The sequence below is a fragment of the Hippopotamus amphibius genome, chromosome 5 (assembly GCF_030028045.1).
Source record: "Hippopotamus amphibius kiboko isolate mHipAmp2 chromosome 5, mHipAmp2.hap2, whole genome shotgun sequence".
NCBI lineage: Eukaryota > Metazoa > Chordata > Mammalia > Artiodactyla > Hippopotamidae > Hippopotamus > Hippopotamus amphibius.
Window position 1 is genome coordinate 122,561,758 of NC_080190.1, and position 15,496 is coordinate 122,577,253.

Sequence of the window (15,496 nt, forward strand, 5' to 3'; positions counted from 1 at the left end):
CAGGGGACATGGGTTCAATCCCTGGTCTGGGAAGATCCCACACGCGGTGAAGCAACTAAGCCCATGCGCCACAACTACTGAGCCTGAGCTCTATAGCCCGCGAGCCACAACTATTGAGCCCATGTGCTGAAACTACTAAAGGCTGCATGCCGAGCCCACGCTCTGCAACAAGAGAAGCCACCAAAATGAGAAGCCTGCGCACTGCAATGAAGAGTAGCCCCTGCGCGCCACAACTAGAGAAAGCCTGCACGCAGCAATGAAGACCCAACACAGCCTAAATGAATAAATTAATTAATTTAAAAAAATATACGACACTGGGTGGTAACATTACCACAATGTAGTAAAACCAAATCACTCACGGGAGGGGGGTGTGTGTGTGTGTGTGTGTGTGTGTGTGTGTGTGTGTGTGTGTGTGTGTGTGTGTGTGTGTGTGTGTTTTTCTCTGACTATCCTGTAAGCTCAAGAAGGAACTGTGTCTAATTTCTCTCTGTATTCCTCGTGCCTGGTCAGGTGGGCTACTTATAAACGTTAGCTGATAGACTTAACTAAGCAGTTCAAGTAACAGTGAAAACAGCAAACACATCCATAGCCCCAGCTACATGCAGCTAAAGCACTCTTCTCCTTAACTCCTTTACGAAAACCCCACATAGATTCTATCTTTATGAAGCTCAGTAAAGTGAGCCTAAAGTCCTACCAAAACAGAGTGAAACCCAGCAAGTTTTCAGAGTCTGTACATCTGTATGCTTCCCCTCCAAGCTCACAAAGTTCTTTCATTTCCTGATCCTCACCACCCAGCATTACTGGTGCAGCCGAGATACAGGGCTACCCCCTCATGAAGCTAGGCAGGCCCTTGTAATCTTGAAAGCAGTATGTCTTTCTGAGGATGCTGCTGGAGGTTTGCAGGGCCACTGTCCCTGCATCAGCTTCACTTACGTGTCCCATTCCACCATGAGAGGGGGGTCACAGTGGTGGGCAGGTGGCTAAGCGACACTTAGTTCTAAAGTTCTGTGGTTGTCCCCCAACCCCACATCATCAAAGCCTACAGCACCCCGATGAGAACTCTGACAAGCAAGTGTCGGGTTCAGAGAGGAGGGATGCACGTGGAGGGAACCGTCCCTTCGGAAGGACCGCACTCAGGGTGCGGCTGTAAGAGTCCACAACGATGGGCCCAGGGACAGCACCTGAAACAGGGCTGGACACACCAATCCTTCTAAGATACAGCACATAAATAACAAAGTCTTTTCGGTGAGAAAGAGTACAGGTTTTTTAAACCAGACTCTATGCAAAGGACAAGAACTTCCTGGAAAGCCAGCTAGCTGCCCTGGTATATTATGCAGTGCAGGTAAACATGGGTAAAGCATCAGCCTAAGGATCTAGGTCCTCAGAGGAAAGAAAGTTTGAAAAGGAACCATATTGTGGAACCAGATGTGATGAGAGGAATAGAGTCAGATAGTGAAGCCGTCTGGAAAACGAGGGGGATTCTTCACCACACAGACACTCAAGACAGCACACGTCAGTGAAGAGCCTCCTCACGCTGGAGAAAATCAGCCCTGAGGCTCGTGAAGGTTAAACAGGTCTGTTTTCAGGAAATCAAGCCAAAGTGTCATACTACCATTTTTCAGAAGAGCAAAGAGTATTGTAACACATCCTTATATTTTACATACTCAGAAGGCTTTTTAATAAAAAAATGAACGTCATGGATGAGAAGTGAGCGATGTTTGTGGCAAAGGAAAGGTGTGACTTATGATTCAGAAAGATCACGTGCGATAAAATACATAAGCCGCTAGGGGCGAGGTCTCAGGGTTGGCAGGAAAAAAGCGTCTGGCCTCTCAACTTCAGATTTTCCTCTAAGTTTTCAAACAATGAAAAAGAAAATTAAAAGATAAGGGCATAAACTAAAAAAGGGACAAGATAAAGTACTAAAAGTTTAAAAGGATCAATGAAGGCAACATAAAATGTGATACACCATGCAGCAAAACTAACCCAACAAAATAAAAATGTTAAAGTCCTGAGACTAAAATTTTATTTAACAACTAAATTGGGATGTGATAAAATGCAGGTGACAGAACAAACTAATGAAGTAAAAGTCAAGACAAATTCTGCACAATAGACAAGAAACGCACACGTCAGTGCCTTCACACGAAGGCCATCAGAGCTCCCTAGGCCAGGGGCCTACCCGTGGTCAGCAGACGGTCCACGTGCTGGAGACCCCTTACAAGGTAACACGGGGCAGAGAGCACCTAGGCCGGATCGGGGGGCAAGAGCAAGGCCCCCCTCCTGCCCGCCTGCCCAGGCAGTCAGCCCTCAGGTGCTGAGCCGCACCTCGACTCCTAAACGCCACCCACAAATTCTTCACCCGACGCTTCTGCTTGAGAAAGGACGAAGGAGAGCTGAGAAGTGAAAGAAAGAGGGGGCTGGGGGGGGACAGGTTCTACAAGTGTGAGTCAAAAAGTATCCGCACGCTGGTTATATTAAAACTTCTGTTGGCCACACTGTCTTATCAGCGCTTTCCGTTCAAGGCTACTGTCTCCCCAGTCACGGCTGTGCAGGTGTGAACGTGTTACATCAGTGCCTTTGTAACTGTGGTGTGAGCAAAAATGGATGCTCCAACTTGTGATTTGCACGAAAGAAGAGCAGCGTGCAGTGATTCGTTTTTTGTGGTCTGGGGTGCACCTGGTGCCGTTATTTATCGAAGACTTTGTGCACAGTGTGGAGAAAGTGTCTTATCGTGAACAAGTGTGTATGAATGGATAGAGATGCTCATTGAAGAGCTGAAGCTAAACTTTGGATTAAACGCAGAGGACTGCTATCCAAGGGCCTTGTGATCTTGCATGACAATGCATGTCTGCACATTTCTGCCCACACTGTCGACACTCTGCAAAAACTTTGTTTTGATGTGTTACAGCATCCTCCCTATAGTCCTGATCTTGCGCCATTGGACTTTCACCTGTTTGGTCCCCTGAAAGCAGCCCTACGAGGACGAAGATTCACTCCTGATGAAGAAGTGAAGAGAGCAGTTCATTTGTGGCTCGCAGCTCAGCCTAAATCATTTTTTAAAGAGGGAGTACAAAAGCTTGTTGACAGATAGAAAAAGTGTATTGAAAAGCAAGGAGATTATGTCAAAAAATGATGTTTGTCTTTTCTAAAAGTTAATTAAAAATAAATTCTATAGCCAGAGTGCAGCTAATTTTTGACTCACCCTTGTATTTTACTTCTGAACAACAAATTTCAATGACAAATTATCAATAGATGTTTTAAGTTCTTTGCCTTGAAGACAAATAGTTTAAACTGCTACCATAAGTAGCTCTCATGGCATCAAGTACTCCCGAAGTACATTAACTGTGCTAAATTTCTAGGAAGGGACTAGCAAAAAAGCTAGGAAAGATACAAAAACCTAACTGGCTCTCACTTAAAAATGTGCATTTCAAATTCAACAGGCCTTGCCTTCACATCTTACAATCAAACTGTCCAAGGATGAGGAAACAGGGTCAAAGAGGTTACACACTTAGCCCAGGAAGCGGCCGTCCCAGGACCGGGCCAGGACCTGCCTGGCTCCAGAGCCCGAGTCTCCAGCCTGGGACCGGCCTGAAGGTGTCTCACCTCCTCATGGAGACGTCCTATGGGCCCAGCACCGGCCTGGCCTTTTGGGGGACCTTCCAGGCCTTGGGAACCTTCCCTGGTGAATGTTTTCTGTTACTCCAGCCCATCCCCAGGTAGCCTTCCAATAACATCAGAACCCTGTCCTGAGGAGAGTTCCAGTTGACCATTTTATAAAGAAGAATGTTTTTTAAAAAATAAAAGAGAAAGTACAGTAGAAAGTTCTCCTGAAAGACCTATATCCATTTTTAATGTTGAATATATTCTAGATGGGGGGGAAAAAAGACATCATGTAGTCATAAATTATCATTGCAAATCTAAAGATTATTAAAGTTTTATGGGCTGAATTAAGATCCACCAGAAGTAAGATGGAAGCGAAGTCTGGTAAGCTGATGTGTTATCCGATCTCAGAAGCTCAACAAACATCAACATTACCCATGTGCCCCCCGCCCCCCCCACCCCAGGACTTCCCTGGTGGTGCAGTGGTTGAGAATCCACCTCCCAACGCATGAGACTCTGGTTCGATCCCTGGTCCAGGAAGATTCCACATGATAGAAAGCAACTAAGCCAGTGCACCACAACTACTGAGCCCGTGAGCCACAACTACTGAGCCCACATGCCACAACTACTGAGCCCACATTGCCACAACTACTGAAGCTGGTGCGCCTAGAGCCTGTGCTCTGCAATGAGAAGCCACCACAATGAGAAGCCCACACACCACAACCAAGAGTAGCCCCCACTCCCCTTAACTAGAGAAAGCCCACACACAGCAACGAAGACCCAATGCAGCCAAAAATAAATAAATAAATGAATAAAAAATAAAACAAACAAACAAAATTTGCCCCAGCTCTGCAGCACCGCCAGGCACTGCAATGCAGTAGGAAGGACGGGGTAAGTTAGACATCACACACTGGTGCAGAAAGCACACCTCTCAATGCCCTTTTACTATGGGATAGGCTTCCAAGTTGCCAAAGAGCAGGGCCAGTACTTGGCTGCTTATTCACGCCCAGCATTCCCATGACCTGGGATGGGGACAGTGAGGGCAGTGTTAGCAGCCAGAACCCCACTCCCTAGATTTGTAAGTATCTTCTCTGATCTGCCAGGGTGGCTTAGACAACCCGTGAGACATGCAGCCCACCCTCGGTTTAATCAGATGAGGTATGTAGGTGGAGAATTAGGCAGAGCAAATGGTAAGGCCTACGAGAAAATCTCACCACCCCACCCCACCAGCAGCAGCATGACTCCTATGACGTCACATTGCTCCCACAGGAATCAGGCTACATATAAAATTATTAATCTAAAAGAAGTTCAAAGGCGTTGTCTTTCTAAAATTAAAACACAGAGAGACAGAGAGACAGAAAGACAGGGGTAGGGATGGAGTGTCCTTTTTCTTAATTCACGCTCTCCGGCTCCCTGTGTAACATTTAGAGCTCAGTCACACAGACTTGTATGCACAGGTGGCAGAAGGAAGGGCTGGCTTCTCACGTGACTGATGCTCTCACAGGGGCCTTTGTCTGGGCAGAAGACAACTTGCAAAAAGATCTTAACGTATCACGTGATGAGTTTTGCAACTGTACAGAACTTCATACTTTTCATATCCATAGACATTTTTAACGATAGCTTGAAAAATCAGCCTATGATTCCTTCTGCTCTTTATCTTCCAACTCTGACATCACCACCGCATGTCCGACGGCAGCACACACTCCACCCTAATATTCCACTGAAGAAAGACTTCAAAGGACTGCGTCTCCAGAAAAATCACCCTTTAACATCCTATGGCCGCCCAGGGCCTCCTCACCTCTCAGCTCTCTCCTGACAGCTGCAGTGGGACCCACCTCGCCTCTCCCACACAAACCACAAGGCCAGCAGGCCACCGCTCTCATGGCCACTGCAGCTCACTGAACGCGCAGGAACAAACTTCCAGCAGGCCAGTGTGGCCCATGCCTGCGTGCAGCACAGACCGGGAGTCAGCAGAACTCGCTTCTAAGGGTCAGTGTTGTTGGGCACCCTGTGCCCCTTCACCCAGTGAGGGTAAAGGGGATCACATGCTGTCAGAGGTGGCAGAGTCTGTACTAAAAGCGGCCGACAGCGCCCTCCCTGCTCATCCTGAGTTAAGACAAAACAGACAGAGGACGGGTCATAACGTGGCCTGTCACTGGCAAAGGGAAGGCTCTGAGGTGCTTATCCCGAGGGAAAAAAAGATGTAGGATTGAGACGACCCCGTGGCCCCTTTGTCAAAGAGAAGACAATCTTTGCGACCAGCAGGAAAGGGGACACCTGGTCGCATACCTGGCCCAGAGCTTGGACATAACGACCAGGAGAGGACAGGGCAGGAGAGTGGGCAGATGCACCAATGCTCAGGGACACGTCTTCTTCCTTGTTCCTCACCAACAGCAAAGCGCTTGAAAGTCCTTTCGTGACCACATGTTAGAGAAACCTACACTCTCTTCTGCAGGCACAGTATCCAATATACCTCATCCAGTCTGTTCAACTATCCCACGTCTTGGGTCAAAGCTAAGTCACAGCATGTGAGTAAAAGAAAGAACAAGAAAATAGAAGAAGAAAAGTTGCTGGTTTAATTTACCTTATTATCTGGTGGGGAGATATCGGACTATCTAGGTTTTCTGTACTTATCAGCAAAACAAGTTTAATGCTTTGCTTTTGCTTTGAAATTTTACATGTATAAGAACACAGTATAAAATATGTATTAGTTTGTCAACATACACAACCATTGGGCTTGCTGGCTGAATAAAAATATTTCTCAGGAAAAGACTGCTACTCTCAGATCATAATAGAGAAAACAATATCTGAAAAGCTAAGTTCCTCAGAAAGAAATAGCAACACAAATATTAATGACCGTGTGGTATGCAAAAAATATACTTTATGTGTTTTTGGTACTCTGTACATTTCTTAAAGTAAGAGCAGTATGTTTACTTTTCCGTTTAAAATATCTTCACTCTTAATTGAGAAGGAGCATCTTAGCTTCCCATTAACTTTAACACCGGGGGGTGGAGAGGAGAGCAAGGAACCAGATGAGTTCCTAGAAACTGCATTAGAAGCAAATCTCCATGGCTTCATTTAACTGCAGCTTCAGTAGTCAAGTCACAACCTTTGGCCAAGTTCCTTTCTTTATGTACATTCAAAGAATCTTTATATAGCTAAATGGACCACTAAATCCTCCAAGAGTCATTCAAAGGAAGCACTTCCTCCAAATTCTCTCTCATTTCACAAGGCCCAAGCATACACAACAGAAAACGCATTGAAGAGGAGACCACAGGTCCTCATATTTCAGCTCTGTGAATCCTTCCATATGCAAAAGGGCATCCTCTCCAGGCCACAACTGTCTGAGCTTTTATGTTCAATATTAACTGCCAATATTTGAGAGCTATAAAGACATCAGGGGAGATCACTAGACAAACAGAAAAATATATATTTAATGTGAAAGAGAAAGGGGAGAAAAAAGATACAGTCCTAATTAGAAAAGAGGAATGTGGCCCTTTATGTTTCCCCATTAAGATTTTGAATGCTTACACCTTTTTGAAATGCTGACACCTTTTTCTGTTTCACTGCCATTCTAGGTAACAGCTTCTGGGCAGATTCTCTTAGGTTCTCCTGCACAGGCAAGACAGACCCAATTGTATCTTAGGTGCCAAAAGGGCCAGTTTTCTGGGAATGGCCACAAATTCAAGACTTTAAGGGACGATGTGGGATGACAGGTAGTGAGAAGGACACGATGAAGGCACACAAGGAAAACAGGCTCCACCGATGACAGCCACCTTCCTCATGTCCTTTATTACTGCGAGCGTGTGAATGACAAAAAACCAGCTCTCTCCTGCGTGGACATGATGCAGACCCCCAGCGGGTCACTGCCATCACCAGCTGCTCAAAGGACAGTGCATTTGTTGGTAGAATCTCACTGGTACTATGTAGAGTGACCCAAACAGGAAAGATGTGAGTAGTTTCACAGTAAATGTTTCCTTCCATTTCTGTTTATCCCCTCTGTTTCAGCCCTCTGTAGGGGAATTACTTTCTGTATAAACAAATTCATCAAGTTAACATATTCTAGCATGGAAATAACTGGTATCACATAACGTTTTGCAAAACAAAATTGCCACTGCGGTATTCCAGCGCTTAAAGCAACCTGCTCTGGCAATTCAACACCAGCACTGACATAACCCAAACCTCCTATTACCCTCATCACCGCATATTCAATTTACATAATTATTCTGCTACGCTATTCAGAATTTACATGTAGTTGTGTGCAATCTACTTATCCTTGCTTCAGGGATGCTTTTTCCTTTCTACACTTAGAGGAACAACAAGACCACAATTTGAGATACTCCATTCACCTGACCTGCAGAAACACTGGAGCTCAACAACATAATGGGTTAATTCAATGACAATCTCTATTCAGTTACCATATTTTTGGACAGCCATCCCCATCTGACCATCAACGACAGAAAAACCTCTCAGGCATGTCCTCACCACACTTCATCCTAAATCAGCAAGCAGCCCTACAAGGTCAAGTTGCCAGGGCCAGCAGAGGTGCCACAAATGCTCTCGGTGGCCCTCTGGGATGCGCCCCCTTCCCACTTGTACCTCTCCATACTCTAATGAAGGGTTCCCCTCAGTTACTTTCACACCACTTGGGGAAAAACAATTGTCACCTACAGCAGCCGTCAACTGAGACTACTAGTCAACAGCAAAAAAAAAAAAAGAGAGAGAGAGAAAAGTACTATACTTCCTTCTTGGGAGAAGATAATCACATGCCTTCCTCCTGCCAAAAGCATGCAATTCTAGCGCAAAGCCATCACTCAGACTTAGCCACGCCAGCCACTCACCGCGCACAGAGACTCACGTCTCAGGCTGGGTAGCTGAGGGCACAGATGGGCCTGTACTGAAGGGTCCTCTAGCGGATAGAGGCAGAGCCTGTACCTGCGCCAAGGAGGTGGAGGTGGGTGAGCCAGGAATGACTGGATTTGATGCCCCAAGTTCCTAAAACTTGTTTATGGCCATTAGGGAAATTTCAACGAGTTTCACTGTTAAACAGGGCAATGTAATATCTGCCCCAACGTATCCTACAGGGCTTAAGGGTATGCTAAAGTAAGTTTTTAAAGATAGGTCAGTTTGAGGTACACTGAGAGCTTGGAAGAATATATTTGGAAATGTGTGACGAGTATCCAAGAAATAGTGGGGTTTTTTCCTTTATCAATTTTTACCATTAGATAATAAATTCAAAAAATTAACATTAAAAACTGGAGACAGATGTATTTTGAGGTTACAGTTAGTTTTGGTGATATATTTTCTGAATTCCAGAAAACTTTTTTAGAACACACACTCTTACATTTTAAGGTTTAAAAAAATGTTATCTTTTTAGATTTTGATTTTTCTCCTTTCCTCTCACCAAAAGCATGATACTTAGATTTAAGCAACTACGTATTTTCAAAACCACCTCATAAGTCAGACTGAAATTCTAACTGTATCCTCTGGGGTCACATCCCCAAGACTTAATATAGTACCTACAAATAGTAAGCCCTTAATAAATTACTGCTTAAGTAAATGAAAACAGAATTTATAATGCATTGTGAGTTTAGAAGAGTGTTCATAAGAAGAAAAACATAATGGTTTTCAATTAAGAGATCACGTACTGAGGCATCAAAGAGCACTTACAGGTAAATGCAAATATTAAGTCACCGATAAGACTGAATTACTGAATATATGGTGGTCCCTCAGTAACTGCAAGGAATTGGTCCCAGGACCCTGGCAGATACCAAAATCCGCGGATGCTCAGGTTCTCTGCAGAGGGCCAACTGTAATTCAGTTATTTGGGCCACATATAAAGTACTGGTGACAAAATTTTTTTTAAATGACCATGATTCAAACTTTCAAAACACTACAGAATAATGTATTGGGTTGTTTAGACATTTTTAGCAGGAAGTTGAAAATCCAAGTTCTCTCTTCTACTCTACAGCATCTTCTAGTCACAGAAACCACCCCTATTTATGTACCTGCTCCTGACACAGAGCAAAGCGCACAAGCCCAGAGCGGCCAGGCCAGCGAGCTCGCAAAGCCCGAGTCAATGCCGGGTCGAGCACGTCACTCTAAGGGCAGAATGCGCATGCGCCCTGCACACTCGCGCATTCGCACACAGGGCTAGGAGGTGAGGCGTATTTTCTACTGGAGTTCGCAAACGGGTTGGGGTAACCAACTCTGACCGTACCTCCATCTGGAAACTATATTTTCTAACATGAGCCATATTCTGAAAAATAGATTCAGATGTTTGGAACCGGTTCAGAACAGTTGTAAGAAATGTTCGGTACAAATGAAAAAAATTAGTCTTCAATGTCTTCTCCTCTCAGCTTTTCTTACTGAATAAATATGCCTCCTGGGGGGTCAGAGAGCTGGTGGGGAAGTACGGAGGGGAAGTATGGCGAGGAGGAGGCTATTTCCTAGGACCTAAGATTCATGCTATTCTCAAATGCATATCTAATGGGTAACTGCTATTTGATTTCTCCCACGTTGCCTACTAGGATTTCAACCCTGCCCCCGGAAGGCTTACTCCGCCTGCCAAGTGGAGAGAATTAATTCTCCCGCTTCAACTTCTGGGGAGCAGGACCGAATAGCCTAGTGAAATATAGTGACTCGTGAAATACAGTGACTCGCCTTGCTTCTGTAATCCTTCTTACCCAGTTTGGCACTGTCGCTGAAAACGAGGTTGGTGGTCTAAGCTTACAAACAATTACAGTGGCAACTTCGTTCTATTTGTTGAAGGACAAATTTTCACAAAAATACAAGAAAGTGATTTTAAAATAATAATTTTTATCCAGTAACGTTGCTAAACATCTACCAACCGAATCAACAGTTCACAATAACTGAGCCCTCAACTTTTAGGGCTTAAACACCTTAACGTCCTGCTTTGGGTATGAGAGAAAGCAGCTCAACAATGAGGACAACATCAGCGCGCCCCCATTCCCCACCCCGCGCCCCACCCCCACGCCACGGGCTCTAACTGGTGTGTCTCTACTGTGCTTGGCGACCGGTGTTTCCGCCCACAGCCTACCTTGACTTTTTGCTGGATTTGGGTTTTGGCGTGGCAGTTTTTCCTTTCTTTTCCTTTGGCTCTTTGGGAATCTTAGGGGCTTTCGGGGGCTTGGGTTCCTTGGGCTCTTTTTTCTCCTTGGGTTCTTTCGGTTCCTTGGGATCTTTTTTTGCCTTCGGCCTTTTCTTTTTCTTTTTTTCTTCTTGGGACCCATCTAGTGAGTTCCTGTTTAGCTCCTGGTTATCCACCCCACCGGGGAAGTCATCTTTACCAAAACTTTTACTGGGATCCTCTGCAACAATGTGGTTGTTTTTCTTTTTCTTCTTCTTTTGCTGGGGCTGCTGTTCTATTGATGGCAGGTAATCATCACTCTTCACTAGCTGAGCGTTCGGTCCACTAACCTGAGTCATATCCGGCACTGGTTTCTCTAGAAAGGGCTCCGATGGAGAATGCTAAGAGACACAAATAGGAATTGAAATTAGTTTATCATTCTTCGTAGTGAAGAAAGGAACTGAAAGTTAGTGGCTGATGCTTCTGAAACTTACTCTACACTCAAGGTAGCAAACTTAACCAACTACACAGTTGTGAAACCTATCATTTTCTCTCATCCAAAAAAAAAAAAAAAAAAAAGATTTCTTCAACAAGAAAGCTTTTAAATAAATAAGGAGGGCAACTTAGTGAGACAGTAAAAAATTCTGTTCAGGAGGAAGAAAATCTCTCATTCAGCTAAAGACACTTTCCATGTTCTTAGCACCTATGCAGGAAATGGTGAAGGATGAAACAGCAGCGAAAGCTAAGCCTCAAAGACGGAATTCAAGTGGAATTTTCCCCATGTAAGAAAGGGAACTCTAATTAAGGATATATAATCAAGTCGCTTTTAAAAAGAACAAGTGTACTGAGCATTCTAAGAATCAGATACCATGAAAGTTTGAAATTCGAGTGTAAACACATAAATCTTACACAGTACAGGCCATTTCTGATTTAAATGACATTCAAATGTCAAATTAAAAGCACATATACAAGCTTAATGACTTTGGGTTGGTTAGATTTCTTGTACTGATAGGAAACGCAGACACTGTTTTTCTTAAGTTATTAAAGCTTTACATTTCCAGATCTCACAGAGAGAGGGAGAATGAGAGAGAGCACACGCATGAAAGAGAGAGAGAGAGAGCGTGTGCCCAAATAGTCAATTTGACGATTTGACGTGCCTTGCAGGCGATTTTTAGCATCCACTAAGACCATACCCAGAAATGGTCTTAAATGTGGTGGAGAATACCAATACCTGGGATGAGATGCTTAGTGGTCATGATACAAACCAGGGCATGGAGAGAGGACCATCTGTCTCCACTGGAAACTATGACATCTAATGAGCCTTTACATTTCGATGCAATACTTGAAAAATGTTATATCTGCAAATGTCACTCATTTTCTGCCTTTTTCATATGCTTCTCCAGACAGTGAACAGTAACTGTAATATAAACAGCAACAGCAATAACAGCCGCAAGTGCATACTGAACAGTCTTAGCACTTAGCTGAGCCTGTGCTAAGTAAGCACTTTACACCAGACACCATTCGATGCCCACGCCAGCCTGGGGAGCTCTGTGTGGACACAGACACGTTCAGGTGAAGAACACACTGGAGGCGAGTGACAGAACTGAGACCCGTGCCCCTCACACATGACTCCCAAAAGAGGAGCCACAGGAGAGCCCAGATCCAGGTCTGCAGAGGACAGGAGAGGAGCCCAAGAGCCACTATTTACCACCCGCAAAGGGCTACAGATCAGATTCCAATATAACCCACGTCTACTGAGCATCTATTTCATGTTATGCACTAAGCGATGTGCTTTCAGGAGTTTGTGTACATGAATCTCACACCAAAATGTGATAATTTACCCTCATTTTTCAGAAAAGAAGTAAAATTTGAGAGGCCATGTGGCTACCCAAGGCCGGGGGGGGGGGGGGGGGGGCACAGGGTTGACATCTGAATCTAGTTTTTCTAAATCCAGCGCTCTTCTGACTCTGTCCGGCTCCTGAAACCTCACACATGGGCATCCTCCTGGGAAAGGTGCCGCAGGCTTCACTTTATTTCCAAAGTGTTCAGTGACCCAAAAAAAAAAAAAAAAAAACCCCACTAAAAAAAAAAATCACTGCCAGAAAAGAAACTGGTTATCCTGTTCCCAATAAAACCTACTACAGTTACTGAAGAAACCTACGTTCAGTTCTCCATTTGCACTAATGTAAGAGAAAGAGCCCAGAACTGTGAGGTGAGAGAGAGAATTCTAGTCTGGGCCCTGTCATGACCTTTATTATTTGGGGAAAATCATTTCACTTTTTCTTCATCTGCAAAATGAAGCATTTGGTTTAGATGATTTCCAAAGTCTCTTCCAAAATCCTACGGTATTAGAGAACCTTAAAATACACATTGTGCTTTCTTGGTCAGGGCTGAGAGAGAAAGACCCTGAAGGAGAGTAAGGCTGGACAGGAGGAGACAGAGACCAGGGCAGAAGAGTGAGGAGGAGCACATGGATGCGAGGTCCATTCAGGGATGACACAACTGACCAGATCCTGAGAAAAGTTACCCACCTGCCCTCCACCTTCCCTCACAAACACTCTTAACAAACATCAACTAAGGAGCAATCCAAATCATCATTAGCTGAGAATTAACGGGATCTGATTTACCAGTTTTACCATATTTAAGTTGCTGCAGTAGAATTCATTGTTACATATTATTTCTTAATGGAAGGAAAAAGGAAAAAGTCGTATCTTTTTGTCAGAGACACAGAGATCAAACTTATCTGAGACAAGCTATTTCTCAGCAAATGGAAGAAAAAGCATTTCCTGGAACGGGAAAGAGGAAAGTCTACCAGTAAACAATGCTTACAGCTTAGAATGGTGAATTAATTCCAGGTATATGTACCTTTCTTTAATCTGCATGGCATTAACTCCGGTAACCAAATGCCAGCTTCTGATGAGAGATACCTGGTCTGTATTTGTGAATTAGAAAAAGCACATAACACATAATACCAAAAGATTGGAAATTTATCTGCACTTGAGCATACAAATCATTTTGGATGCTCCTTTCAGTAATAAATGAAGCCATAAATTAGTATCCCTTAAAAATTTAATCTTCCATAAGAAGGAAAAAAAACATAAAGACCAAATACAAAAAAGATATTAATCCTGTCTGATATGCAGCAGAATTATGTTTTGGTACTATTTGAAATAGGGTGGAAAAGGTGCTCAGAAATATTATAGTGTTTACCAGACCCACATCTCCTTAAATCTTTTAGAGAAAAGCTGTTTTTGTAAACATTTAACAAAGAACAGATGGCCTGCCTTAATCATGTGGGGGAAAAAACCTGGAGCTCACAGTAATACCCTGACAAAGTCTCCCAGGCCCAGCCGTCCCGCTCCACCGCCCCCCCAACCCCAAGCATGGTACGGTCTTCTCTAATGCTATTTCATTTTACAGCGGACATTTTCCCATCAATTCCCACTGCCTGACAGGTAATCAATGCCATTAACATCTGATATCACCATATAGGGCATTCCTAAAAACCTCTCATTTATTAGGGCAAGAGCAGAGAATGTCAGATACCAAAGGTATTTTTAAATACGCCCTCTCGGACTTCCTGCTTGGCACATTTGCTATCATAATTCCATATGGAACATTATGGAATATATAAGGACTGTGCCATGAACTTCTGGAACTAAAGCAGAATGACGAATATTTGAACAATAAATAAAAGTGATCCATGGAGTGTGTTGTCCAAAAAATTACTGTAAACTAAAGATAATCGTTTTTATCCTTAACTCCATTTTTCATAACATATAAACTAGACAAACACATAAACAAGTTGACTCATATGAAAGAGCAGAATAGACAGGATGTAAATTTAACCACAGGAGAGCTGGGGCCGGGGAGGTGAGGCCAACCCTTCTGTTACCTTTAAGTAAAGGTGACTCAAAATGCTCAGGGGCCTTCATCAGAAGCACATTAAAAAAATAAAAATAAAAAAAGCATAGGAAGACACTCTTCATCCACCTCCAGTGTGCTTTCCCTCTGACATTAACCAGCATTTTCTCACTTAAAAGGCTATCTTATTTAACCATGTTTTGTCTTAATTATGGTCTTGAAGCCTCAACCTGCTCCGAAGGTCGAGGACCATGAGTGAGCAAATAGTGTGCAATGTTTCCAGCACGGACGATCCCTGCAAACCATGTATTACATGATTCTATAATACAGGACATCTGTGGACAAACATGCTACTTACTGAGTGGCATAAACACGTCTGAAATCAAAACATTACTTTATAATAAGGAAAAGACACTACCAACTGGATGAGAGTAACATGGCATTTCCGGGAGACACGTCCCTCCCCACAAATCAGGCTGAAGGGAGACAGTCACCAGTGAGCTCAGAGAAACGAAGATTCTGGAGGAGAAGTGGCTGGCCAGCTAAGACAACAAATACAAGCTTAAAACACTACACTCGGATTTAAGTGACTTGTAAAAATACAAATATTAAGTAGTCACTTAAGACTGAAAAGTATAGGGACTCCCCTGGCAGTCCAGCGGTTAGGACACCAAGCTTCCCCTGCAGGGGGCACAGGTTCAATCCCTGGTTGGAAAATAGGATCCTGCGTGCCGCACCGCGCGGCCAAGAGAGAGGGAAGAAAAGAAGGTGCAAAGTACAACTGGTTTTTGGAGGATTTTTAAACGGGTTTGGAGACACATTCCTACTACTGGCCTCCTTCACTTCTACTGTTCCAGCATTCCACAGGTTCTCAGGCCCTCTGCACTCTTTTAAAAAGGAATTCCGGTATGAACCAGGGAGCACCATCTCCAACCAAAAGAGTGT

The 15,496-nt window shown here is 43.9% G+C and overlaps 1 protein-coding gene across 2 annotated transcripts in view; it reads right to left on the reverse strand.

Annotated features, from left to right (window-relative positions):
* CHD7 (chromodomain helicase DNA binding protein 7) overlaps positions 1-15,496 on the reverse strand; it is a 180,797-nt gene that overhangs the window by 70,625 nt on the left and 94,676 nt on the right. For both annotated transcript variants that reach the window (XM_057734511.1, XM_057734510.1), the window contains exon 3: positions 10,658-11,088. In XM_057734511.1, coding sequence (XP_057590494.1) covers positions 10,658-11,088 — 431 coding nt within the window. The remainder of the gene's footprint in view (positions 1-10,657; positions 11,089-15,496) is intronic.